This window comes from Lissotriton vulgaris, chromosome 5, assembly GCF_964263255.1.
Source record: "Lissotriton vulgaris chromosome 5, aLisVul1.2, whole genome shotgun sequence".
Lineage (NCBI taxonomy): Eukaryota > Metazoa > Chordata > Amphibia > Caudata > Salamandridae > Lissotriton > Lissotriton vulgaris.
In genome coordinates this window covers 1,755,783,969-1,755,800,137 of record NC_141693.1, presented here as the reverse complement: position 1 = coordinate 1,755,800,137, position 16,169 = coordinate 1,755,783,969, and the positions used below count along the sequence as shown (strand labels likewise).

Below are 16,169 nucleotides of genomic sequence, written 5' to 3'. Positions count from 1 at the left end.
GTGGTGCACTCTCCCTGCAAGGATGCTTAATGACACAGCTCCAAATCTCCCTGGTGGATGCAATTGTATTCAGCAAGAAAATGGAACAGGATTGGGTTACAGCCTCTTTATGATCAAGCTATTATAAATGTTGAAAAGTCACAAGAGCAATCAATCACCTCAACAGAAAGCAAACTAAGCCAATACTTACTTCATCTGACTTTAAACAGGTTATGGGGAAACTCCCCTATAAACCAAACAGCGCACTCGACAACGTCGCCCATGGTTAGTTTCTTAACTGGCCACTAGCAGAAGGCTTAAACAATAGAGAGACCGGGAGTGATCGCGGTCCAGCATACACACACTCCCAACTACAACTAAGCTCAAACAGTGTGTGCTGGTCCTAACCAAAAAACAGTGGTTGAGAGGTCAGAAAGTGTGTTTTATGCGCCAGAGCACGAGCCCTCACCCACCTAGAAGGGTGGCATGCTTCATCATTGGGCTAGCCCATTATTGGACCGATGCTGCAATGCACAACAGGCCCGCATGCAGGGGATCTTTTTCTCAATTTGCTGTAAATAAATTGACTGGACTTGGTGCAGTTAAGTAGTTCATTGGTAGCTGAATGTGTAGTTTGGTTTAAGTAAAGTTAAAATTAACTAAGGTTTCCCTCCGCAGGTACTTTTATTCTGAAGCTCCCTGAAAGGTTAAAAGCACACAAAAAAACAACAACAAAAACAGGAATATACTAGTAAGTAATATTCCTCATTATTCACATTAACGGTCGACATGATTCTTGCCAATTTAGTCTCTACAGATCTGTGGCAATTCATCAGGACCAAATTAACCTAAGCTATATATAGTAGATCCCTAATAAAGTCTAATAAAGTGCACCCACACAAATGAACACCCAAATATGTGTTCTCTCGTTCATATAGTTATAACGCTTTCACTGTTGATGGATGGTTACACACACTAAAAATGAGCCAATCCCCACTGGAATCAGGTCCCTTGGGACTCGTGGGATTCTTGGCCACTTTAATATATGCTATATCCACCGTTCGTGGGCATGTCCAGCATCCTACCCAGTCTCCGTGGTCTTTCCCCAAATTAACTTTCACGTAACGTGAAGCTATATATGTATAGAGAAAGATTTAGTATTGAAAATCTAGACCTACTTACCTGTTGATACATTATTTTTAATATTTTGTCCATGGTATTCTATGCCATCAATATTCTGATGTAAATATTCAGGATGCCTATCCTCCCAATCAGAATTTATATAAAAAAACCTTACATTTTTAAGAGATATCCAACGTTACACCAGGCATAGCATATAACATACCCATTCCGCTGTCAGGTTTAATACCGACTACACATTCTCTAGCTACTGAAAACCCCCCAAAGGTTTGAAAAACAGCACATGCTCAAAAAGAAGAAAAAAAACAACAATACTAATGCATTTGACCCAAAGATATCACCAAAATCCTGCAGGTGGACAACTGGTGATGAAAGCTTCCTCGCCTCCACCAAAAATAAACTACTGTTGTGGGTGATTACAGCCAAAGCCTGAGAGGATGTGCAGCGGTTATGAGCATGCATTAACAAGCACCTCTATAAATTCCCACCAGCTACACCTGTCTCGAGGCTTTTCCTCCCCACCACAACAAATACACATTGTGCACAAAAGGAAAAGAGCCTGGTTACAGTGCCAGTAAACACTTAGTTTAAACAAATTAGTAAGAAAAAAATAACAAAAGTAGGCTACCAAAAAGAGAGAATTGAGTTTGACAGTTTCAGCCCAATTTATAAAAGTTGGGGGAGAAAGTTATATTTTTGCAACTGTTGCAATACTTTTGTTATTAGGGCCAATCTAAAAACTCTCAAACAACCGAAAGCCTACCACAGAACCCCACAAATCTATTTCCAATTGTAATAATTTACCAATCCAGATTCTTCGAGTGATGACTGGAAATAAATTCTTGTAAATTGATTTTTTTGCACACTTATGTTGAATGAGATCGTGCAGATCTAGAACGGGGCCTTATGCGACTCTGGTCAAGCTGTGCCACCGTAGCACAATACAGCTACACCAAAAAAATAAAGCTTCAACCACTCCCAGAGATACAGAAAATATACTGCACAGGGAAGAAGAGCAGCACCAGGTTTCAATACGGAGTAGCAGGATTTTCATTTATGCGTAATCCAAGCCATGTCAATTGATCAGCAAAAAACAAAATTGCGACTGACTACCTTTAATTTTGCTAATAAGCATGGCAAACAGTTATCAAAATTGTTGTGGTATTTATTTCGAAGGTTCAGAGAGAATTTAATGGAATTCTCGCCCGTACTGCCAACCAAGGAACGTAATAGATGATAGGTTGCCATTAGCTCTAGGTATGGCCACTGCCCGCTAGCACAGCTGCATTCGTGTTTTTTTATGGGTGGTGGTATGGTCAATACTGGAAGGCCAACATTTAAATCACTGCAGCAGTGAACCGACAAAACACGTTATCCTCTATATATGAGTGACCAGGACTGTAGTTAAGGCAAGAGACTAATGTAGGAGATAATTCTACTTTTAAACCACTTAGGAAACCAGAGGTTTATATAACAGATTTAAAACCGCAAGCAAATCAAAATTCTAGTTTTCCCATCTTCCTTCTGGATTAGTGGAGTATTTGTCAACTGGTTAGGCCAAGAAAAAGGTTTGTTTTGTTAAGTGGGATTTATACAATCATTCGCACCAAAGAGAGAAACTTCTAAAACTGCATTCAATTCTGTATCCCAAGTAATCAGACCAGATGAGATAACCAAGTCAAGCCGAGAGTCCATGAACTCCGTGTATTTGCCAATAGTTTGACTGATCAGGATCCAGGATAATTTTGCTAAATGAGGTAGCCCATAAAAGACATGCCGTCAAAGGAACAGCCCAAGAGAAATGTTCAGGCACTATGGGTCTTAATACAATGCATAATTTTTAGGCTTTTTGGGAGAGGTTTATTGCCTGTGGTAATTACATATTTATTACTACCACAACAGGAAACTCTGTATAGAGAATTATAGGTCCGGTAAGATTGTTGGATAATATCAAAGGGCACAATAGATATGTCATAGCAGCTCCTTACGAAAGACAGATCAGATCCAAGCAAGAGCCTTAAGGCAACTAGCACCCAGAAAACTGGGGAGAACTGTAAACAAAACTGCCGTCCGGCAGTCTAGTGGCATGGAGAAAAATGAAAATGTTCCAAACTGCTTCACCTAAAAAAAGAATAACGTTTATAAAGCAATGCCAACTTTTTAATTTGTACAAATGTTCTTTGACTGTGCTGGTCTGCAGACACCAGTCCAGTGCATTCCAGAATGCTTATTAACTACTTGGATGCACTTCCTCCATCAAATGAATTCTCAAATGCAATAAAGGATTCAAACTTCACGCAAAGCGTGATCAGACATTTTTAAGTTTAAGAAAGTTGTAATGCGGGAAAAGAAGACACTGCTTAACTACAGCCAAAGGAAACAATGGAACACCTAAATCAAGGTCCAGAAGCACACCTTATGTGTCAGTTCACCATCTTTACATTTATGTTCAAAAGGTTGCCATCTTATGCATTCATACTTTTATTACAGGATTCCTCCCCAAAACAACAACCGTATTCACTATTGCTACCAGAAAATTTGGAGCAGCATGAAACAAAAGTTTGACCACCCAACAGGAAGCACCACGGCCTTTCTGAGAGAAAGCAGCATCTCCTATCTATATACTAGCACAACGTGATGATCACTTATCCATCAAGTACTACAATCAATCAGTCATTTGTTAAGCGCACTACATACCCGCGAGGGTCTAAAGGCGCAGGGGAGGGGTGGGGGGGGGGGGGCGGGGGAATTGTAGGGGCCGCTACTGATCGAACAGCCAGGTCTTTAGTATCCTCCTGAAGGTCAGCAGGTCTTGGGTCTGTTGTAGGCTCAGTGGGAGGGTGTTCCATGTCTTGGTGGCGAGGTGGGAAAAGGATCTCCCGTCGGTGGTTGTTCTTCGGATGCGCGGGACGGTGGCGAGTGAGAGGTCGGCGTAGCATAGCTGGCGGTTGGGGGTGTAGAAGGAGAGCAGTCTGTTGAGATAGGATGGGCCGGTCTTGTGGATTGCCTTGTGTGCGTGGATGAGGAGCTTAAAGGATATCCTCTTGTTGACGGGGAGCCAGTGTATGTTTCCCAGGTGGGGGTTGATGTGGCCGTGTTGTGGTACATCGAGGATCAGTCGTGCCGAGGGGTTTTGGATGCGTTGTAGTAGATTGAGGAGCTTGGTTGGGGCTACTACATAGAGGGCGTTTCCGTAGTGGAGTCTGCTGCTAACGAGGGCCTGGGTGACTGTCTTTCTTGTATCTGTCGGGATCCATCTGTAGATCTTGCGGAGCATGCGGAGGGTGTTGAAGCAGGAGGAGGAGACAGCGTTGACTTGCTTGGTCATTGAGAGCGTTGCGTCGAGGAGGATTCCAAGGTTGCATGCGTGGTCGGTGGGGGCGGGGCTGCCCCCAGTGCTGTTGGCCACCAGGAGTCGTCGCAGGCTGACTGGTTGGAGCAGAGGATGAGGACCTCTGTCTTGTCTGAGTTTAGCTTCAGACGGCTGATCTTCATCCAGTCGGCAACGGCCTTCATTCCTTCATGAAGGTTGGCTTTGGCAGTGATGGGGTCCTTGGTGAGGGAGAGGATCGAGTGTCATCGGAGTAGATTATGTTGAGGTCGTGCTGTCAGGCGATGTGTGCGAGCGGGGCCATGCAAGTGTTGAACAGTGTCGGGCTGAGGGAGGATGGTTGATGAGAGAGAATTCATTTAGACACAAAATGTGTATAGCACACGCTCTGATTAATATCTTGTATAGGTCGTAACAAGTAGAGTAATGTACACCAATCTATATTTTAGAAAAACTGCACAGCCATGCACGGTCATCGACCCATCACTACGATAAGCACATCAAGTTACAGATATAAATTCTCCACCATATTTGCTTGGGCCATGCTGTACTCGTGGAAACCGATTTACCAGCAGAACATAGGGTCTCATTATTCGATCATGGAAGTAAAACATTTTTTATAAGGTGCACTTTTACACAAAATGAAATTATCTATACATGTGCACTATAATGCTATAGAACTGATTCTCACCTCTTCTGGCTCGATCAGCTTGAACTCCATACCGCGACCTGTCCATGCTATGAAGTTTGAGTTGGTTGGGTCGTCCAGTAGCGCCACCAGAAACTGCCAGAGCTGGAGAGACCCACGTCGCTGGTAGGGCGGGCCCTCGCGGTATGCCCCCACTTCCTGCTTGATATCCCCGGCTGCAAAAAATAAAAGAGTTACTAAACTGCTTTATGGCATCAAATTGTTTTTTCCCCCATGTTTATACTATTTTCTGATTAAGCAATATCTCTCTTGTTCACATTAAGCCAACAAGTACAAAAAAACATTGGTTAAGATTTATAAACCATATTGTATGTTAACAAAAAAAACACATAAGAACATTAAGAGCAATTGTAATAGGCCACGTGCACAACAACTGTGGTGCATTTCACCCAAAAAAGCCTATGTTTGAGAATACAAATACAGTGCAAATTTGATTTGAAGCTAATGGCAAACATCAGTGGTTCATTTGAATTTCTGAATACATTGTACACAGGGTGCACCACAGAAGTGCACCGAACCAATATCACTGCAAGCTAATAAGGGATGGCAACATGCCTCAATCGACTACAGTCTTACACAACTTAGCAGCCAAGGAGCTACTGTGTTTAAAAACAATACAATTCTTGAGTTTGTCTGTCTCTAAAGCAGTCTTTATGATGCATCAAAACAAATGTCACTACCAATTTTTCAACCCACAATTTTAAACTAGGTCTGTGATTCCCTGTTGTGTTCAAAATCATATTGTGGGGCGAGGAAGCAAATCTCAGAGCAGTTTGTAAACTCACTTTTAACCTGTTCGCTGCGGCCGTCGCAAACACTACTTCCGTAGTGCTGCTCAAGTCCTTTGGCCGACACGGCCCCGCCAGCGCAAGGAGTAGTTTCTGTCCTGTAACTCCAGTTCTGTAGCAGGGGTATCTCTGTTATAGTCATAATCTAGTGAATAGTCCCACCCATGTGCGCGGACCCCGGAGCAATCAAAAATAATCTCTTAAATTGTCAAAAAATGCAGAACTGCACAGACACTTAAGAGAGAATCTAAAGACAGATAATGCAGCCAATATCCACAGGCTACACTGTCCAGTACTTCTACTAGAAATTCCACCAAAAATCCACAACAGCACAGCCTGTCCAGATTTCTCCACAGAGAAAAACTTTTCTTTTCCAGCAAAACCCTCTGGAATGATAGAGAGGAAGGAATGGACAGACAAGCCCCATAGGCCGCCATTATGTGGCTCAAAACAGGATACTGTGCCTTTAAGAGAACCTTCCAGAACTCTCTCAGTATCCCAGAATGCACAGCAGGTTCCTCTTACATTGAGTTCTTTTTGAAGGCGTAACACGCTATACCTGTAGCATTCCGTACATATTTTCTCCACCGGGGAGGAGGGCGGGCGCTTATGACTGTAACAGAGCTACACCTACTACAGAACTGGAGTTACAGGACAGAAACTACTCCTACTGTAGTAGGGGATCTCTGTGTATAGTCATAATCTAGTGAATAGAATGGCAAGCCCATCCCCACATCAAAGCGGCGAAGAGAATAGAATTAACACCACTATTGTGCGAACAGATTTCGCATCGAAGCCTGCCCAACCTGAGCATCTGTCCTGGCATCAGTGACCAGACAGTAATGCTTAGCAAGGTATGGATTTCCAAGTGGCCGCCTTACAGATTTCTGCAATAGAAACATTACGAAGCAAAGCAGTAGTGGCAGCTTTGCCCCTGGTGGAATGAGCCTTAGGTTTACCCCCCCCCCCCATGGTCTTATTAGCCTTCTGGTAACACAATTGTATACAGGACACAATCCACCTCGAGATGGACTGTTATGAGGTAGCAAGACCGGTCCTGACTGATCCATAATTGATAAACAAGTGTCTGTGCAGTTCTGCATTTTTTGACAATTTAAGAGATTATTTTTGATTGCTCTGGGGTCCGCGCACATGGTCGGGACTATTCACTAGATAATGACTATACACAGAGATCCCCTACTACAGAAATCACCCACACGGCAGAGGAATTTACGCTGCGGTTAACGGGTTAAAACTGCTTGGGAACCCTAAACTTAAGGGTGACCTGTTCTCCCACCAACACAAAGAACAGAGGACAGGTTTCGGCCAGGAGAAACTACAACCTTAACACTGATTTTTAGGTTGAAGCTCTTCAAACAGCGCAGCTCTCTTGTTTGCTAACATCATCTTGGGGACATTTGGAAAGCTTTCCTGGGAATCCATGCCGCCCATTGTTTACCATTGGCTTTGTGGTTTGCAACTCAAATTTTCTTGCTTTCTATTTCCTTTAGGCTGTTCAGCTCAAGTTAGCCTCTTCGCTTACCCAAACCCTATTTACTGTATTTGTCCCCTAGTGCTAAATTTCTGTAAACAGGCTTTTAAATTTCTTATTTTGTCAAACTTCTGTGCACTTCAAAGACAGAGGTCAAATGTCAGGCTCACTTCCAGGGAGCTTGGTGTTCACTTTTCTTTCTCCGACTCCAAAATGAGAGGATTTATGTGACAATCACGCTGGCTCTGGGGAGTGCTTGAGGAATGCTTTACAAGATTATTTTTTTCCTGGCACACAACAAAATGTTATTGTCTGTAAATGAACTGTGAAGATATTTCAGAATGAGAAAAGTCCAAAAGAAGCATTTGTTTTGGAAACCAATATCTTAACAAGATCAAAATAAATGAATACACTAGGTGATGACATTTCCATACATTATCGTTTCTGAGCTGTATGCTTCTACAAGTGAAACTGTATGTCTGTGCAAATGTAATAGCGATTTTAATTGAAGATGTGTTGTCTGTAATTTAAGTGTGCTACCACACCATGCATATTCCACTCTACTCTACTCTGTACAACTCAACTTTGCACAACGCCAGCCCCGAAGTAACGGCCAGCCCCTGAAGGATGGAAGGCCCATGGACGAGTGAGGGGCCTGAGGGGTCTCCGGAGAAGGTGGAGAAGCCTGCGGGGCAACCAACTGAGAGGTGTGGAAGAGCAAGTCCGGGGGCTGCGGACACAGACGGCGTAGAAGCGGCCAGTAAAAAGGCAACAACAAGGCGTCCAGTCTCCAGTGAAAAGGAGACAAGGAGACGACAATCCTCCAGAGAGGAAGGAACCTCCAGAGAAGAGTCAACTATACGTCGTCAGGACGGCACCGGAAAATCCGCAATGGGCACCGGCGTGTCCCCAATCGGCGCCGAAGTGTCCACCATGGCTGCCGAGTCGGCCTCCACCACCACGTGCCTCATAGGAGAAAGGGGCAGGGCCGAAGCGGCAAATGAACGGCATCAAAAAGTTGCTGGTTCGACCTCCGAAGAGGCAGCTGCCTGCGCAGAGAACAAAGAGGGACCAGGGGAGTCGCCCCGGGTCCCGGACTCCACCCGCGGCGCCGCCAAGGCGGAAAGCCGTTGATGTCGGCTTGTCCTCCGGTAAGACAGCCGCCTGCCCAGAGGACCGAGGGGGACTCTGGGTCAAACTGAGTCCCGGCGACATCCTACGACACCACAGGGAACCCCACAGGCTTTTGCGGCGAAGCAGAGGTGCCATGGGACGAAGAGGAGAAACCTGTAGGGCCACACCTAGACAACACCACCACTCCAAAACCTGAAGACGTACTCGTCAGCGCCAAGGGCGAATCCACCGGCGTGTCCGCGGACGGCCGCAGACGTTTCAGGAAGAGGAGGGATGCCCCAAGAAGCCTGTAGAGCCGTACCGTAGGCCTTCATTTGGGATCTCCCACCATCCCAACAGGAACCTACGATCAAAGGAGGCCTTCCTTGCCGTCATTCCGAGAGTAAAGCGAGCCAGAGCAGGAGGAAGAATGTTCTCGCTGAATACCGCCAGACTCTGGAACGACCTTCCCCTTTCTCTTCGGTCCAACTCAAATCTCCTTTCATTCCGTAAAAACTTAAAAACATGGTTGTTTGACAAACCCACTGTACCATAGCACCTCTTCCGTCACTTTCTGGTCAGCTCAGCGCTTGGACGCCCACGGGCAGCAATCGCGCTCTACAAATACCGTTACAATACAATTACAATACAATACCTTGTCACCAAGGCCTGGGAACGGCGGGTAGGGGGGAGATGGGCGAGGGCGCACGTCCCGAGAGGAACCCGCCCCCTCTGCAGAACAAAGACATGGCCTCGGTGACAAGCTGCATGACTTACCGGCGGGAGACGCCTGTGGGGCGAAAGACTATGCCGCAGCCGGAATCAGCAACTCCTGGACCCCTCCGAGGTACAGGACGGACGCTGTGACGAGAGTTCTGGACAAACGGGCCGAAAGTAAATTTCATCAGGCGCTCCCGCCGGGACTTTGGCTTGAGATGCGGACAAGCATCGCAGTCCGTAAAATCATGGTGCTCACCCAGACACCACATACAAATAGGGTGGGGGTCCGTCGCCGACATCGGACGCGTACAATAAGTACACGCCTTGAAACCCGAAGGCATTGCACACTGTTCCCAACGCAAAAGAGGCCTGAAAACCGGTTAAGGGAACACACTCCGGATCCGCGTTGCACGCGGAAAAGAAGGAAAACTGACGTCAGCATGCCGGGGTGGGGCTTATGTGACCTCGCTGACGTCACGTCCGCAGACGACGTCAGGGCGGGGTCGCATGGCACCGCCCCCGGCGCGCAGGGATGCTTTGGCAAAAAGTTTTCCGGATCCAGTCTCACGTCTGGGGATAATTGTACGTTTAGGAATCTGCGGCTAGTAGTCTATCAGATTCCTATGCCACCGCACTCTACGTCACTATGCTCAGCAAACCTACACCACTCTACTTCATTGTGACCCATTCTATGCCATTGCACATGTCTCTTCACCACTGCACTCTACACTGTATCACTGCATGCTATGCCATTTCACCCCAGTGCACTACACGGCTATATGTTGTTTTCTACACCACTCCATACCACTGCATTCTATGCCACTCTACTCTACACCATTGTACTCTACGCCAATTAACTGTACTCTACACTATTGTACACTGCTGAATTCTGTGCCCTAGCATAATTTGCCTTAAAAAGTAATGCTGCTTGGATAGCTTTTTAATGTGCATTTACATAAACCTAGTACCTTTTGGAGCAACCAACCCCCCATTCCTTGCCCCTCTTCTAAGAACATCTGAGCTTGACATAACCCAATATAAAACAGACCGGCTTTTATTTTAGGTTTCGCCTCCACAGAGCTTGTGCTGTGCCTGTGAAATCTATTGTTTTGGATAGATCTTAAAAGGGCCTTATATCCCGCCATCACTTCATATTTGTCCGTGGGCTTCTCACTGTAGTTTTTCTTTGTTTCTATTGGTTGAGCATTGTATTTCCTTTACCGAAGCTTGCTTTTTTGGTGTGATTCTCTTATAAGTTTCTCGCAGGGCCTGATTACACATTTTCATCCGCCGCTCATCATTTGATTGCTGGAACTACTTTTGCCAATGCATCTGAAGAATCATTTTTGTGGCAGCATGCCTGCATAAGTTTCTCATACATTTTCATTTTTCAATGTAAAACGTAACTTTTCCTGCCAGCACACTGATCCTTTCCCAGGCTCCAACGGCCGGGAATGCGTTTTTTTTTTAAACAATGAATTTAGCAATGCTTGGCAAAATCGATTGCATTTAGCAATGCCCATTTTACTAGTTACAATTTCAAGGTGACATTAGAAACAGAAGTCCCCATGATAATGAATGCATTTAAACAACGCTGCTGATACCAGACAGAATCGAAAGGGAGGGCCGGAAATCAAGATGACAAAATCAGCAGACTAGTCGGGTGTTTAACTTTTCGGAAAGCAAAGAGAACCTGATTCCAGGCAAATAGAATTCAAGTACTTAGGAGTAAGACAGGAAACGATTCGGCCTCCTAGATGGGCCCAAAAACGAGAGACACTACGGATACTTCAGTAGAGCTCAGAGTCCATTTGGGGGACACATATAGACGGATTCTAGAAAGTGGGACCAGGGTTATTAAGTGCTCAATGAAATACACGGAGATTTTAAGATCAAACGTTGATCCACAGGAAGCTATTGAGTTCTGAGGTGGTGCGAGATACAGCAGCAAGGGATAGTACTAGAAAAGCTCACCAGACGATTCCGAACCAAGTCAATTTATGGGGACTTTAGGGTCGCTTAGAGAGAATCACCATAATCAATTTCAGATTAGATAATCGCTTAGACTATAGATTTGCAGGAATCAGATGGGAGCAGCCTGACAATTCTGAACAGCATTCGCAGATAACAGAAGCATTGTTTCATTCACGAAGAATGGGGATGTGTCAAAAGTGACACCACAACTTTAGGAGTCAGAGGGGTCGAGGGCAGAGCCCAAATCTGAGGGTCACTAATTGGAAGCACATATAAAGGAATAGGCAAAAAACATCTGATTTTTCAGTATTTAGCTTAAGTGGATTGGTCCGGAAACACCCTGGAAAACCCAAAAAGATATTGTCAGCCATAAGGGTGAAACAGATTATCTATTATGGTCCAACTATAAACCGAACCCTTTACAGTTCTTTATTAGAGTAGGAACTTCGGGTATGGCTTAAACATCCATTTCGGTAAAAAAAAATAAAAAAAATGCAGCACCTTATTAGGGCAGATAATCTGGGTATGATTAAGTACAATTTCGCTTTACTGATCCCTGGCAAAGCTCATTACAATGTGTGATGGTCTCAAATGAAGTGACACTAAATGACTGCCTGCTAAAAAAAGAAATTAAAAAAAACCCTCAAAAACCTCTTTTGCTTTTATGCAGAACACATGCCGCAAGCAATAAAGTATAACTCCTGATAGCAATTACATGAAAAAACTTAAAGAGAATCAATTATCATCACAAAAAGGGAAACCATCTTCCACTGTATTTACTCAAATGAACCAGCTTCAAACTGGCAAAAGTGTGTGCCTGCTGACTGTCTTTGAAGCTCGACAATCATGCAATAAATGTGTGCATGTATAAGGCAGGCTAATTTCCAAACACATGATCCAAGGCCATAAAGATTTTAAATCTACATACGTGAGTTTTGGTTGTTAAAATTCCATTTTCCAAAAACAAGACACGTTTATCCCCTTTTAGCAGGTGTTGGAAGCATTAATCCCTCCATCTGCATTAGACATCATTTAACAAGTTCAAATTTGGCTCAATCTTGAAAATAGACAGCTGAAGGTGCAAAAACAAGATTTCTAGTTTTAATAAACCATTCACTGCGAGGTTCCTAAAAGGGTGGTGGCCAACTACAGAGAAACACAGGACTCATTCATTTCAAGGATATGCATGAAGATTTCTTGGAATCAGGGGTGGGAAACTAAAGTAAAAAAACACAAAAATATTTCACCTCATTTGTCCCAGAAGGGAATAAATAAATTCCACCCACCCCACTACGTAATGCTCAGAGCAGCTTTAGTTTCACCTTTAGCGTGAATGGTATTTTGTAGTTTCTGCTTTTTAACAACGGCCTTGCCAAATACGCAATATTTTCAGCCAATGCAATGGCTTCTACAGCAGCCAACGATCTACTTTCTTCAACTCTAGCCAGGACAATTCCATCTGAGTCGAGGTCAGCTCTACAATTCCCTCAGCAAATAATTTTGAATAGAGAACTCACTAACGATACAGGTCAAAAGCTATTTATTAGAAGGGCTGAATTTAACAAAATTCATCATCACAGTTGTACATCGAATTCAGCCCAGGAAATGGTTTCCAAACTTTACCCAAAGGCACACAAGCAACCACAAACAGCCTGATAAATCCTGATAAATTTATCACCAGACACCATTCTTCCAGTCGTGTATTCGTCACTTTACAACTCATCTTCAAGTGCACAAGTTAAACTGCTGTAACCAAACACAAGAACTCACAGAAGTGATCAGACCGAAAATTACAACTCCCAGAATGCGCAAATGTGTTACATGCAAGCCCACGGAAGGACGTTTTGTGTCCAGTCAACACAAACTGCCGGAGTCCCAAATGTACTATTGCTTAGGAAAATATCAGGCCTTCGGGAGAAGATCTTTTTAAACCTAAAAAATTCTAGATTCTAAGATTTTGTAAACTGATTTACCTTAAAAAAAACAAAAGAAATTAAAAAAAAATAAAAAAAAGTAACTAGGTGACACGAGAATACAAAAATTATCTTTCTTTACAATATGGTATATTAAAATTTGCTAAACCAGAAAAACTTGGAGCTTTGGCCAGGAGGGATTTTATTGCCAGGCAAAATGGGGACTGAGGGTTGTAGACTGAAAAGACATCTTAAATGCTTCAAATTGTTGAAGGAGCCCAGGTGATTATCTTTGGATAGGTGCATTTGCGTTTTTTCGGCATAGCAATGGTCCCGAGTTAACTATCCACATTTTTAAAAACAATTTTTTAATGTAAAGTATATTTCAGATGATACAGAGCTGGCTATAAGCAGACACTTTGCACTAATCCAATAATGTCTATTTAAGTTTTTTTCTTGTAGTTTATAATTACAGCGTAATGGGATCACTACCACATCTAGTAGGTCAGCTCAAAGAATGTACGCAGGCCACCATGATTATCAGCCATTAAAAAGGTTTCTGTGAGCTCTTGGTGGCCAGACCATTTCCAAACATCAAAATATTTATCTTTTCTAGTGCACAGGACTGTCAAAAAGCAAAGGTGCAAGATCGAGCACAAAACAAATTACATGCCAGTATAATGAATACTATTAAAAGATATGCATTTTAGAGTAGTTTACCTAAACTTCAAAAGACACCACAATGGAGTAATTTTCTAGAAGTCCTAAATGGATTAGAAACGAGAAAATGCATGTAGTCTTCATATGTGGCTAAAACCACCACTTCAGGGCTGCGGTCAGCCTCCTGTCTGTCCTGCTAAAAATAGAAGTGTATTTCCTTATAATGCAATAATGTCATGTGGCATTGGCCTGCCTGTGAAAGACACGACGTGGAAGCAACGCCAGAGGTCGCCCAAAATAGACTGAAACCCGAGAAGGGATTAAGCCATCTCTTCCTCCACATGACCTCCCCGCCACTCACCCTTTCAGCGTTCAGATCACTTCTTCCCCATGTGCATTAAAAGTGACATATGCCCAGCACAGTGGAACAAGGTAACTGGACACCAGGACATTGCTAATACATTTGGAAGTGTTAACAGTCTTTGACATGGAGCCATGACATGGCCCCCTCGCCAACACGGTGGAATGCTGAGAAGCCAAAAAGGAAAGAGGAAGCTAAGTGTTAAGGTACTCGGCTGAATTTAGGCCATTGTGGCATCATGTGTACAGCCCTGGAGGCTGACTCAACCAATGCATTCTGGGAACTATAGTACTGGAGAGCCACTGAACAGTATGGACTGAGGTATGAGGTCACAGTTGTTTGCACAACAAAAGACTGAAAACATGGCGCTTCTGATGTAGAGTCACATATTGATCTTATAAATGGTGCAAAAGTGGTTCCTAGATCTGCTCTCCAAAGAAGTGCGGGTAGACTCTCCGAACTGTCAGATAACTGAACAGAACCCGGTTACAAAAAGACAGAACTGATTGGGAAAGTCTGTTGTAAAGGGAAGCAGGCTGAAACATAATTATTAATAATAATACATTCTGAAGAAAAGTGTAACATCCATACTCTCACATGCCCAGATATCGAAACCAGAAGGTTTTACTCTGCACTGCATCAATGGTATACATTAACCTCTCTCCCCAAAGCCATCATGCACACAACATGGCATAAATGCGTTGAAGTTGGCAAAGAGTTGCCAACTCAACAGCATGTCATACCCTGTAACAAACCTACATACCAAAGCATATAGAACAGCTCATCTTCAACACACCACACGATCATCACTATGAAATCCATAACATTGGCTATTAATGCTATTATTTCTGTAAATGGAGTCAAAATACATAGTGAGGGGTTGAAAAAACGTTAAACTGTCACAGGTCAGTCACTAACCTTCAAATTTCTCCGGAACGACACAAGCATCATCTGAAAAAGCCCTCATCTGTTTCTCGTAACCATAGCCTGTTTAGAAAAAAGACAAGTACATGCTATTTGAGTATTTGTAAAGGAAACGCCTTGTAAACAAATGTTGAACTGTGTGCTTCAACGTCGGGTGGAAATTGCAATACTATCACGTGCATTCAGAGGTAGGGAAGAGCAAGAAATGCTTCATTGCCCTATAATATTGTGTTGTTCAAAAGTGACCTTGAACCCCAGTGTATGTTGTACAATTGATTAGCGGACAGATCATGGCTTCATTCATTAACCTTGGCATAGGTGCATTATAAATGTCGATGCAGCAACCGAAGGAGCTTTTGACTTTGGGATGCAGGATTGCCTGGATACTGTGATGGCCTAAAAATACAGAGTTACAGGTAGAGGTCAGGAATGTGTTGAAGGCACAGTAGTAGTCTCTGGAACTTTGCTTTAAACCCAGTCCTATGTCTTACACCCTAAACCACGCCCGCCCAACTTCCACTTTCTTGAGGGAAGCACATCAATATAGCATGGAGAGGACACTTGCTCGATCCTTGTGACCAAACTACAACTCATGCTCTTTACAACTTAAGTCCACTGCTGAAGACTGCTTGATCTTCCTAGTCACCTCTGCTATGCAGTAATTAAAATTAGACTTCTGTTCTAGGCCTTCTGTTGCCTTCACTCCTGTCGACCGTGTCACTATTTCCTTTCTTTCCACTGCATGTTGCCTGCAATGATCCTAATGTGTTGCATCCTTGTTCCTTGGATCCTTCTGTCCTACTTGGTGTATTAACTGATGGGTGGTCCTGAGGAGTTTTGGGGTGTGGTTGATAATATTGCATGAAGTATCTCTCATTTTTATGGGTGATATGTTGCACGCTGTCCAATGTTGAGGTATGACCTTGGATATGATGTAGTTTTGCATACAGTAAAGAGATTTGGTCTAGAGGGACAATGTGTGCAGTGAGGCAGTACATTTATTCCTGTGGTGTAGAGAAATGCTATGTAGTGGTATCTAAGTGATAGGATACCGTGCAATAGCAT

General features: G+C 43.6%; 1 protein-coding gene across 1 annotated transcript in view; it reads right to left on the bottom strand.

The window, feature by feature from the left end:
- The window catches only part of ETV4 (ETS variant transcription factor 4), a 135,733-nt gene that overhangs the window by 16,384 nt on the left and 103,180 nt on the right, over positions 1 to 16,169 (bottom strand). The window contains exons 10-11 of the mRNA XM_086924011.1: positions 15,099 to 15,167; positions 5,142 to 5,314 (exon numbers count right to left, since the gene is read on the bottom strand). Coding sequence (XP_086780137.1) covers positions 5,142 to 5,314; positions 15,099 to 15,167 — 242 coding nt within the window. The remainder of the gene's footprint in view (positions 1 to 5,141; positions 5,315 to 15,098; positions 15,168 to 16,169) is intronic.